Here is a 12067-nt window from a genome sequence, read left to right as displayed (position 1 = left end):
ATACAGAATATGTTGAAGTTGAAGTGTGAATCAGTTATGAGCCATGACAAGGAGCAGCTGTGGTGGTGCACATGGCTTTTTGTGAGGATTACCCCAGCTTAGGGATAAGAGCCCTTTGCTGATTGGCCCTACTGAAAGCATGCCACTTGGCCAGCTCAACAGGTTGCTTGCTTGGGAATTACACCTGTCCAATGATGGATTTCAAGGAGCAGAATTTCCGTTTCTCGTTGTGGTCATGACCGTGCCTCAGAGTCCTGAGTGTGGCCTTGTTTAGGATGTAAATGTTGAGGAACCTGTGCTGTCAACTGAATGTGAGGGCACTGGGCTGCAGGAAGTCATGATGGTGCTTTACAAAGGGCCGCGGTTGTTGGACTTTGCGAAGACCCCTGAGCACCTTCAGTTCAACAGATACGTCCTGACGGGTTACCGGCCAGTGTCCACGGCTCAGGAGTGCCTCAGGAGCCTCTTCTACATGCACAATGAGCTGGGGAACATCTACACCCATGGTAAGTCCAGAAAATCACTGTGCATTGCAAGTAAGTGTCAATCTGCACCAACTACAACAATGACATGTGAATTATCCCATTGAAATATATCTTTACAGTAAATAAGCAAATGTTTCTCACCATTTAACTCATACAGGTGGTGCACAAACTATACTTGATGTCCACTATATACTCTCACTTATGGCCAGTTACTTGACGAGGTGTAATGAGGATATGGGGCATTAGCAGTAATCTGCCCTGGGAATCCCTGTCCTGGAAATATCCTCCTGTTAACAAGGTCTTTAAAGGTGTGTGGTTGGCTCACACTTTTCAGCTGTAACTTCCCATATACGTGTATCATAATGGGCAAAGTATCTTGTGAGATGCACACGTTTTCATAAATTGCAGTTGCAGAATTACAGCATATTAACATATTTTTAACAATGTGTGCTTTTTGATGTAAGACTTACAAATGCAAACCTGATTTAAGTCGTGCGAAGACGAGCAAAAATAGAAAATGAACCGAGCATGAGCTAAAACCAGCACAACCTTGAACTTCTGAACGCATCTTCCTCACACTCCATTTTCTCCTGGGCTATCCCATAAGTTCATTAAGACTAACACTCTTACTAAGGGGAAGTGAAGGGCATTAGCTTTAGAGTGTTGCTCGGATTTCTCTATGCATGTAGCCAACAGACGTATCTGTCACATTGTTCCTGGAACAGAAACAACCGGAGGAACCACTCTCTGACTATTAAATTCCTCATATTGCTCTGCATGACACCTGCTCACTATAAAAAAAACAGATGTCATACTACATGGCATCCATACTGAAGAAATAACAGTCCTGTATAACAATGCTTAAGGCTGATGACTTTCTAAAGGACTCACATCTTGTGAAGGTTTCAAAGATTTTTCTTTATCTCATTTCATCTAATTTCTCTTCTTTATCCTCTGGTCAGGCGTCCCTTTTTTCCTCTTCTTGGTGCTGCTGCCTTTTAGTATCCCCTGGATGGAGGTGGACAGTGTCTGGATCTGTGTGGTCCACTACCTGGCCTGCCTCTGCCCCACCGTGGGCTCGGTGGTCTACCATGTGTTCATGAACCACGTGGGAGGAGAACACGTGTACGACAACCTGCTCTCCCTGGACATGTTCGGGGTCTGCCTAGTTAACACCCTGGGTAGGTCGGTGATGGCTTATTGGCTCTGCTGTCTTTCTATCTGATTCTGCAATGAGTGCAACATCTTATTAAATACGACAGTCTTCATCACGCTCAGTTGTCTGATAAAGAATGTGAGATGCAGTTGAAAAGAAAAAGAAAAAAGATAGTAAATGGACCTTAGATTAAGATTGTCAGAATACTGATTCCAAGGTCAAGAATGACACCTGATTCAACTGTAATCAGGCCATTAAATAGGCATTATCGGGTTCTATAAGCACCATAGATGTGAGCCAATAGGGGCCTACTACACCTACTATGTTGTAAAAGTGAATTTTTGTTTTGTTTAGTTGACAGTTCATTTCCTGTCATAATTACTACGGTCGCTAGAGGTCCCTGTTGTGTTCTTTTATACCTTCTTTCGATGATCCACCATGGGAACAGATGATAAAACCTACTATTGAGTGTAGTAGGCTCCTATTGACCCACATCTATGGTGCTTATAGCAACCGATAATCAACTGAGAATGAACTTTCACACTCGTGTTTTAAAGTATCCACCACTGACAAACAACCAGCAAAGACTCCAAAAAATAGTTTACCCCGTTTCCAGTCTTTATGCTGAGCTACACTAACTGGCTGCTAAATGTAACCTTATATTTACAGTGTTATTGTTCTGAGTTTTTACAAGGTTAAACTTAAAAGAACAATGTGTAACATTTAGTGGGGTCCTTTGGCAGAAAAGTAATATTAATAACTATGTTTTCTTTAGTGTATAATCACCTGAAAATACAAATTGTTGTGTTTTCGTTAACTTAGAATGAGCCGTTTATATCTACATAGGGAGCGGGTCCTCTTCATGGAGCTGGTCGCCATGTTTCTACAGTAGAACGGACGAACCAAACACTGGCTCTAGAGAGGGCCATTCACGTTTTTGCGTCAGCCAACTTTTCAAGTCTCAAATCAAATCTTTATGTAGTCATGTCTCAGTCACGTCTCACAACAGTCAAGTCTGAAGGCTCAAGTCTTCATCTTTGCTAATAATAACCATGACAACAACCAAATCAATAACATCTGACTTAGTTTTATTTTATTGCTGTTTAGTCACTTGTATATCTTCCCTCTTGTCACCAGGTGCACTTCCCATCATCCACATCACCCTTCTTTGCTACCCAGCCGTGCGACAGACTGCTTTGCTGACCTACATCCTCCTGTCAGCCTACGGCATCTACTGCGCCACCACGGCCCGCACTAACGTCCTGCGCCTGCAAGCTTTCTTCTTGCAGGCCCTGTTCCGCTTCGGCCTCTTCCTGTTCCGGGTGTTCGGCAGCGGGGTGGGCAGCCCAAACTCCCTCCGTCTCTTCGTCACCATGGACTCTCTGGCTGTCGTGGGCGGGCTGGTCAACATCATCCAGATACCTGAGCGCTTCATCCCTGGCCTGTTTGACAACTGGGGCAACAGCCACCAGATAATGCATGTCATGGTCATCTGCTCAATTATCTACCTGCATTGGGGCACACTGGAGGATTTAGCCTGGATTAAGACCTACCAGTGTCCTACTGAGTGATGCAAAGCGTATAAAGTACATATGCACTCAAGGCTACGCTGATAGAAATGAGATTTAGGATTCAATGAGGCAGGAGGAGTAAAGTATGAAGAGAGGCAAGCTGTTTCAAAATGCACTTTAGTCTTAGCTGCTGAAATTCTTCAAAAGGGAAGTTTGCAATTTGACATTTTGCCATAGCAGAATAAGAGGAACTTACAGTGTTGTAACTGTGGAGTTCAAATAACAATATAGCAAATTAAAAATCCTGAGCATACTTGATTTTTAGTTTGTTGAAATGCAGTAGTTTTGGGTCGTATTACCCATAACCAAAATAGTTTATAAATGGAAAACTATTTAATAAATTATATATTTTTACATCTCGCTCTGACGTGTATTTCATTTATGCATGATGAACGGTACATGTGACAAAGTGAAATAACGCAAGTGGTTGAATGCTTCTGTGGTTTAATTGCAAGAGAGATATTTATTGTATATACACAGTTTTTTTTTCTATTGCTAAATGTCGGTCAAAACTTAAACTGTTTTCATTTGGACTTGGCAACAAATGTTATATTGCTTTTCATTGGCATTCTTAATCTGCACCTTTTCAAACACACCGTCACCTTCAAACCAAAAGCAGCGAAGCACCAAAAACGGAAAATAAAATAATTTGAAATCATGGCCTCTTTAAGAAAACAGGTGTGTAGATTAGGCTTGAAAGAGGTGTTGATGTTGCAGAGGTGGAATACGTAGAGTATAACACAGCAGTTTTATTGTTTTACAACCCACTGAGTCAATGCATTCTCGTGTTATCTGCAACACTGGACGACCTTCCTCTTCTTTTCCGCTCCGTATCTGTGGATCAGTCTTCGTCTGAGCTGCTGTCGTCCTCGGGCTCCGATAGGTCGGCAATGGGAAACCGCAAGATGGCAGCCACTCCACTCAGCTGAGTCAGTTCTGAGGAGACAGTCGAGAATAAATCAAAAGGTGACAGACGGTACACAGCCAGTGTAACTTCACTGATTTTATTTATTTTTTTATTTGAATTGAGCAACTGGACGAGTGTTTCTCCGTTTCGATTGTATCATGCTCAAGGATGCACATGCAAGCACTCAATGCAATATACATTATTCCACTGAACAACAGCTGGTGGCAGTAATGTGCTAAGCAGAACAGCAATGCACCAACAGAGTTAGTAAAGAAGAAGACTGCAAGCTGGCAAACATGAATATAAACAATGAAGGTTCGAAATTATTTTTAAAAAATCTTCCCTGCAAGTGTTTAGTGAGGAACGGAATACATTCCACGTGTTTGTTAGGCCTCAAGGATATGCATTATGCATTATGCATTTTGATGAGGCACACTAAATGTAAACATTACTTCTTTTGTTTAAAAGAGACTCCAGAGTACCTTTAATGAATAAGTAGATTAAAGGGATAGTTCAGGTGTTTTTTTAAGTGGGGTTGTATGAGGAACTTATCCATAGTCAGTGTATTACCTGCAGCAGATGGCGGTCAGCACGCCCCCAGCTTGGAGAAGCAGACAGGAGTTATCGCAAGGAAGCAAAGCAATGTACTGCTTTTGACAGGGCTATATTTAGAATATTTTCTCTGCTGTCAGGCAGCCCTTTCCGATGGGGATCTGTAGTCATTTAATCCATCCATGCTGTATGTCACAATAACACAAACAAACTGACCGATCGAGGCAGCAGTAAACCAGCAACCCCTGGGTTCTGCAAGGTAAAATTACTGTTTTTTTCCAATGGAGTCTGGTTGCTTTGGTGAGAGCATAGATAACAGCTTCAGTTCCCCATCGGAAACATAGACTGTATAGCTGTCTGACGGCAAGGTAAACCGGTGAAAATATTCTTAATATAGCGTACACTTAAACTGATATTGATTTTTGTAGGTGGGCCTTTCTTTTAGATGGCTGAAAATACGTTTTGCAGCCGGCTCCGTTCATAGCAGTGCATTTGCTTCTGTGTGGTAACAAGCTGGGGGCGTGCCGACCGTCTACTGTAGGTAATACACCGACTATGGATAAGTACCTCATACAACCCACTTCAAAACACACAAACTATCCCTTTAATGATTCTGTCAAATAAATACTACAGATATGTTTTTGATGTGTTTTATATAATATTCCGTGTGTCTTTTGATGTAGAGTGAATAAAAATCTGAATGTTTTTATAACTTACGTTCACCAGACACGTGAAGGCTTGAGAATATTCTGCATGAGAAAAAGAGAAAATTCATCAGCTGGATGTTTGGCAAAGGATATTCTGAAAGTTCTTAGTGATTGTTAATGTAGCCAGTCTTTTAAAAGAAAATTAGTACCTGACATTGCCGCCGCCGTTGTCTCTAACGCTGTCCACCAACCGAACGTAACGACTCCTCACGGGGACTTCCTGATGTCTGGACGTATGCGTGGAGAGAAAACATGCATCGTTAACACAGAGCAGATTTGATTGTTCCTGACCGTGTGTTTACATCACTGATGCATTAAAAGCCAATAGAGTTGCAGCAATAGGTGAAGGAATATGTGAATAGCAGAGAGTTAAAGCCATTTCATGTGATTTTTTTTTTCCAATTATTCTGATGGCATATGTTTTTGATTGTATAGAAATTAGACAATCCAAGAGAAAACCGTTGAAAACGTTGGCCGGTAGCAGCTAAACATTAACTAGGTCAACCTAACAACTGTGTCTGTAAAAACAATCATAAACTGTGTATTTAAAATAGATAACCTAAAGAATGTCTCAGTACGTACCTGAACAGCTTATCACTTATCAATAAGGTGTCGATGGCGAGAGACTCAGCAGCTTTCTCCACATGAGCTATTCTGCGAGGGTGCAACGATACAAAGGTTGTCGGTTATCAGTGCGAATGAACAGTGTGGGTCACTTCCTTTTGACTGCATCATCACTCACCCATAAAAGGCTCTATCAGGCTCGTGCTGGAGCATCTTGTAGAAATCTTCCAGGGCTTTCACCTCTCCTGCTGCCTGAAAGTTAAACATAAACTCCCGTTAGTCACTTTTTCAACTTAAGAGGTTTACAAGATGATAAAACAAGATCACAGGACGCGTAGTCACCTTGGTATCAGAAAGCCTGCTTGTCACAGTGGGGTCAGAGAGGACTTCTGCAAAAACAACACGCATGTCACTAAGTTTTCACCTTGTGATGAGATGTGATTGTTATTGTTCTTATTATTATTGTTATTCTCAGGGCCTGTCAGCTCGTACCTTTGAGTGAGTACTTGTGACCTGATGACGAGTGTACCAGCATGAATTTGGGTCGATGCTCCAGCAGGATCTTGTTGTCCTGTCGCACCGCCTCTCTGAAGAGGTAGGTGATGAACTGGTCCTTCACAAACCCTGGACTGGCGACCAGCATGCACTTCACCACTAGTAGAAGAGGGCAGGGAAGAGAAATAACTTTTATAATGTTTAATTCAACAGAAAAAAAAGCAAACATTATGTGGCGACAATAATAAACCACAATAATGACATACAGTGCCGTATGAGAGCCTCGCAGCAAAGCAACAAATGTGATGGGAACAACAAATTAAAAAGGGAGAAGTGTGTTACACAAACAGGAACATACTGTATGTGTGTGCGTGTGTAAGTGTGTATTGTGTCAGCAGCAATACCATCAAAATTGATGTGGCGAAGAATTGCCTGCATCACAGCCTCATAGAACCTCTCCAGAGCCTGTAAACACAGAGAAACAGTTCATTATCAGTCTACATGACAAATACACCAGGTACCAATACTGAGGCACTGTGTTTCAAATCATACTTGGAAAAAAAATGAGCTTGTTACGGCCGTGCAGTTCCAGAAAGCTGACCTACCTTCTCGTGCTGGGTGCAGCTCCCCCTTCTCTTGCGAGGAATGGTGACCTCCACTTTTGCACGGAGCAGAGTCATGGCGGGTGTCACCAGCACCAGGTTGGCCAGACCCTCCTGCATCACCACGGCCGCCACATCTGCCTTTTGGGTTGCGTCACATGCCTGCTCTAAAAGGGTAAGCGATAAACGAGAGGTTGTGGGTACTTTGTGACATAAAAAACACATGTTGCAGTGTATTACTGGTAACTGTAGTTGAGTTAGTACTAAGGATTTCAAAACCACTTTCCACTTAAATGGAAGTCATTGTGGTGAAGATTACAGCAGCAATGACTCAATGGACCTCCTTCAAACACATGAACCCCATCTGTTGGTTTATTCCCTCCTGTTTCTCCCTATTCTGTTCTCATGGCAACACTCTCTCTGTGTTGGCAATGTAAATTAAATTAACAAGCATTTTCAGTGAAAGAAAACCAGTTAATATGTCACCCTGCCAGTCAGGCAATGCAGTCGTAATTAGCTTTTATCTAACTCAGGATTATTGGTATCTAGGGCAAGTCTTTATGGCATCATTGTGACGCCATAGCTGACATAAAAAGAGGTAAAATAAAATCAAGAACATCCAATCTGGAAGTCTTCAAGCTAAGTGGTGTAAATAACTAGCAAACAGGCAAAAATTTAAACTTGTCAAAATGGCTAATTCTCATCACCGTGCACCTTTAACATGATTTCAACTCGGCAACATCTGTAAGCAATTTTTTGACATTTGGACTCTCTGTGTTGTTTTAACTATACTGACTCAGTTCACAATTACTTGTTTAAACAAAAGGAGGCAAAGGTCTACGTTTTGTCAGAGTGAAAACATGTAAATCTATTTGGCAGACATCTTAAGTTGCCCAAGATTACAGTGGTTAATAACAATATTAAAACCAAACGTAGTCCATGTGGAAAGCGACCTAGAGTCATCAAAACCACCAAACTTCTCCAAATATGGAATACTTTCTTTGAATGTTTTGTTTCTGTGGTTTTTGTTCATTTGGTCAGTAGAGAAAATTGTTATTCACATCATCAAATAACTGCACCAAGAATGGCTGAAATGTTTTAATCCTCTTTCAAGAGACCTGTTGGCAGTCTGTTAGAGAACAAATCTGAATAACATACAAGGAATTACTCTAACGCGCAGTTTTATGTGTGTAAGGACATAGATGCTGAGATTCTGACAGCTGAGTGTGCAGTCGCTAAATCCCATGAAATTCTGTATGGTAAACAAGACGCATGTGAGTCCATGTGATTACTGTTTACATGTCCTGGTTGGCGTGCAAGTGAGAACGTGTGGGATTAAATGGACCAAACACAAGAATGATTATCCTGACCAAACAAAACAAATTGTGATCTCGGTCAAATGTAAACAGCAGCACCTGCTTACCGATTCTGTCCAGCACAACGCTGTCCCAGCTCTTTTTAGCCAGAGTAAACTTCCTGTTCAGCTCGAGCTCGATAGTGTGGTAAGCCCCCATCTGATGAATGAAGAAGAGAAAATAATCACAACAACTACTTATATCAAACAGGAGTTATCATTAAGACAAATGAATAGTATGGCTGGGCAATGACAAAAAAAACTGCAGCAGAAGGGACAGAGTCTTCATCCGAAATCGCATTCTCTGCACTACATACCAATTATGTGTACTATCTTTCGAGATACTTTTATTTAAATAAACAGTAATAAGTATCTTTTCGGACGCAGTGAGCATTAATTTACGTCGTCACTTCCTGAAAAGCCTCCTTGCCGGTTGGAGACGTGTAACCATGGTAACCCCTTACACACATCATGTGTCCAAAACGATGGTTTGTGAGAATCAAAGTCTGAATTTAAAATATATATTACACCTAACAAAGTGAAATCTTTACTTACAGTTAAATTGAAGTGTTATTGATGTTACAGAGCTGTCCGCCAACGTCTGTTATGAATGTTATCATCACTACCGCATTGCATTTTGGAATATTCAACCAGAGTCTTCTGATTATGGCAAATACATTAGTATGTTAACAATCTTCAGATCTTTGTGCATGAAAAAGAATAAATTACACTGCTGTTATGCTTTGACATATAATTCTGCTTATGTTAGTCAATAATACATAGTATATATTGAGTGCTCACAACGACCAGCCTACATAGATACTCTTTTACAGTTAAATACACGTAATGTGTCTTACCTGCAAAACCTAAAAGAAATATTAATTTGTTTAGATTCACTTTCAGAGCAAAAGAAACTGACTTTCTGAGTAGCTTTTCAAATGGAGAGCAAAACTGACGACTTCTCAGACACAATCTTCATGTGTAATGATCTTTACTTAAGTATTATTATTACTCCTAAAATTTTAATTCCCTAATTGTATTACTCTCGTCCCTCTGCTCCACTTTTAAACATCTATAAATGTGAAATGACAACAGCTGCCAGGTTGCTTAGAAATCTCATACCTTGACATACTGGTTCTCCTCTAGGTTAGTGCCCTTTACTCTCAGCTTGCAGGCCTGGGAGTCAAAGTCGATAGTCTCCACACATAAGGTCAGAGTAGTGCGAACTCTGGAGCTGCCCACACTTCCAGTAGGTGACTCTGTCTGCACCTTCCTGTGGAAACAGCGGAAAGGGCCTTTTAGTTATGTGTATGTATTTAAGAATATCAATATCACAAAACACAAAGTGATAAACAGACAGGAAGTGAGAGAAAAAATGGAAAGCTCAATCATTTGCAAACACAGATTTGCTTGAATAAACAAATCTTTAGTAAAGCTAGACTGAACACTGACATACAAGTAAGAGCTTCACTGGGGTATTGGAAACATTACATCACCATACTTGCATTTGTGTCGTGCTGAGACATGAAGTTGAGCTAGAGCTAAATCAAGAGTGCTTGAGTGCTAGTTTTTAACAAAATGGTGTCTGTTGCTATTGGGTATATTGTTCAAGTTAGACATTAAATAAATAGTATATAAATACTGTTGTTTATTGGCCCAAACAAAATGTACATTGGCACCAAATTTCCTTAACGTCATCTTGACAGAAATTGCACAAATTTCATGATGTATTAAACACTATTGTGATTCCTGCGATGATCAAGATAGACTTGAAGTATTTCTATGGCAGAGAAGGAAATAAAGCAGAATTCTTGCAAAAACAGTACTTGTGTGCAAATAAATCTTTATGTTGTAACTCTCCCTTTCAGATCTGTCACTACAAAGTCAACCTGCACGGCTGGCTGGCTGCATTGAGTGTGTTGGATGTCTATCAAATTTGATCAGTGGTGTGATGAAGGTGTGTGGAAGCTAAACCTTGAGTAACTTTGCCTTGATACAATACAAATGCATACAGTGACAGGGTCCAGAAAGATGCTGCAGTGCTACAAGATAACAAAGCCAACATCCTTCTCCATGGGACTGGAAAACAGGTATTTGGGTGTGCACTACAGGGCTTCAGCGGTCACTTTTATGTGATAGAAGTTGGTGGTTACCTGATAGTGGAGGCTCTCAGGCTGTCCCTCACTTGCAGCAGGTTGTATGTGTGCCACATATCCTCCGCCTCCTCTGGCATCAGAGTCACCTGACTGAAGAAGAGCATGCAATCAATAATAGATAGATAGATAGATAGATAGATAGTAACTTTAAATTCAAGTTTCCAGCATCACAGTTCCATAGTGCAAAACATGTTAGTAAAAAGGCAGTAAAAAAGTTAGTAGTGCAAAGTACAAAAAAATATACCAGATATAAAAATACAAGTAGATGAAGAAAACTGTTAAAACTAAATATAGTGCAGGGTAACAGCTGTGATACACAACTATTCAAAAAATGAATATAGTGCAGAAGAGACTGTTAAAAATGAATATAGTGCAGGGTAACTCCAGTAGCTTAATAATAATGTGGGTTTTGATTATTACAAAATTAAACTGTGGATATGCTCATACTTCTGTCTAGCAATTATTGGGGGGCAATAACACAAATGCAATGATGCAGGAGCATCCATGCTGCTACAGTAATTAGTGTAACGTTACAGCAATTATAATTTAGGTTACTAACTTACACACCAAAAAACTGACAATAACCTGATATTTTCAGGTGGAATTTCATTCATTCTCACTGTGCAATATCATTTTCCACTTGTGAAATTTTGTTAATAGTCTGTTTATTGTCAATACTGTATATACTGATCCTATTTTTATACTTCCTTCTATTTAAATGGTTCATATTTTCTGCACTATCCCCTTTGCTGCTGTACACTGCAAATGTCCCCACTGCGGGACTAATAAAGGAATATCTAATCTTATCTTAACTTTTGTTTACACACAGTCATCAAAGCTAAAGCTACATCCATATCCACAGAGTCTGAGTCAAACAATATAAGCTCATATGGTTATATTTCGTGTCTTGTCTGTGTGTTAACTACAAATGGGACTTATTTCGTACCAACTAATCACGCTGGTACAAGTCACATACAGATATTTACCAGGATAAAGTTAACACATGTACAATCAGCTGCAAGCTAGCATGCTGGTTAGCTTGCTAGCATTAGCCAGCCACTCACCCGGCATTGTCTTTTTCTATGTCTTTATGGAGCAACTTCATGGTCGGATTGGTTGTATGATGTATATACTAAATTGTTACAAGCGTATAATAGATAAGTTAACGTGTATCCGAGTTAGAGTCATGTTTATATTAAGTCACATTAGCCAAACTAAGCTAAGCTAAGCCATCTAAACTCAACCTCACAATGAATCACACGGTGCGTGTTGCCAGGCGACAGGACATTGCGTCATGCACAAAATATGACGTCAGTCCCTCCCATCTTGGTCACTTCCGTGGGTGTCGCTTTGCTTTTACTGCGCAACAAATACAGCGCGATATAACCACGAATAGTTGACTAAATGTGGACAAACGCGACTTATATCGCATCGTTTGTCAAAAAACTTCAATTTAAGACCAAGTGAAGTGAGATATATGCGCGAATTAGTGTCCTTTTTGTACATTGTGGGTTTGAG

The 12067-nt window shown here is 40.4% G+C and overlaps 2 protein-coding genes across 2 annotated transcripts; one reads left to right on the top strand and one right to left on the bottom strand.

Moving 5' to 3' along the window:
* The first annotated feature begins 126 nt into the window (after positions 1 to 126).
* On the top strand, positions 127 to 3474 carry LOC119479388 (progestin and adipoQ receptor family member 4). Its single transcript, XM_037754913.1, has 3 exons — positions 127 to 506; positions 1448 to 1666; positions 2779 to 3474. Exons 1-3 carry the CDS (start codon positions 338 to 340, stop codon positions 3210 to 3212), a joined length of 822 nt encoding a protein of 273 aa, XP_037610841.1. The 5' UTR covers positions 127 to 337; the 3' UTR covers positions 3213 to 3474.
* A 165-nt stretch (positions 3475 to 3639) lies between these two features.
* Positions 3640 to 11841, bottom strand: pelo (pelota mRNA surveillance and ribosome rescue factor). Its single transcript, XM_037754905.1, has 13 exons — positions 11614 to 11841; positions 10547 to 10639; positions 9516 to 9666; positions 8463 to 8553; positions 7043 to 7206; positions 6842 to 6902; positions 6435 to 6596; positions 6285 to 6331; positions 6121 to 6194; positions 5961 to 6032; positions 5528 to 5605; positions 5389 to 5420; positions 3640 to 4148 (listed from the first exon to the last, which is right to left on the bottom strand). The coding sequence occupies exons 1-13, from the start codon at positions 11652 to 11654 to the stop codon at positions 4054 to 4056; spliced, it is 1161 nt and encodes a 386-aa protein (XP_037610833.1). The 5' UTR covers positions 11655 to 11841; the 3' UTR covers positions 3640 to 4053.
* Between the last annotated feature and the right edge of the window lie 226 nt (positions 11842 to 12067).

This window comes from Sebastes umbrosus, chromosome 20 (genome assembly GCF_015220745.1).
Source record: "Sebastes umbrosus isolate fSebUmb1 chromosome 20, fSebUmb1.pri, whole genome shotgun sequence".
Classification (NCBI taxonomy): Eukaryota; Metazoa; Chordata; class Actinopteri; order Perciformes; family Sebastidae; genus Sebastes; species Sebastes umbrosus.
This window is presented reverse-complemented; position numbering and strand designations above follow the sequence as displayed.

Bases quoted from the DNA above. Each gene is read 5' to 3' on its own strand.
- LOC119479388 (XM_037754913.1), top strand. From the start codon at position 338: ATGATGGTGCTTTACAAAGGGCCGCGGTTGTTGGACTTTGCGAAGACC. The intron at 507-1,447 runs GTAAGTCCAGAA...TCCTCTGGTCAG, and splicing joins GGGGAACATCTACACCCATG to GCGTCCCTTTTTTCCTCTTC. The intron at 1,667-2,778 runs GTAGGTCGGTGA...TCTTGTCACCAG, and splicing joins CTGCCTAGTTAACACCCTGG to GTGCACTTCCCATCATCCAC.
- pelo (XM_037754905.1), bottom strand. From the start codon at position 11,654: ATGAAGTTGCTCCATAAAGACATAGAAAAAGACAATGCCGG. The intron at 8,554-9,515 runs GTATGAGATTTC...TTCATTCATCAG, and splicing joins AGGAGAACCAGTATGTCAAG to ATGGGGGCTTACCACACTAT. The intron at 6,903-7,042 runs GTAGGTCAGCTT...CTGTGTTTACAG, and splicing joins GCTGCACCCAGCACGAGAAG to GCTCTGGAGAGGTTCTATGA.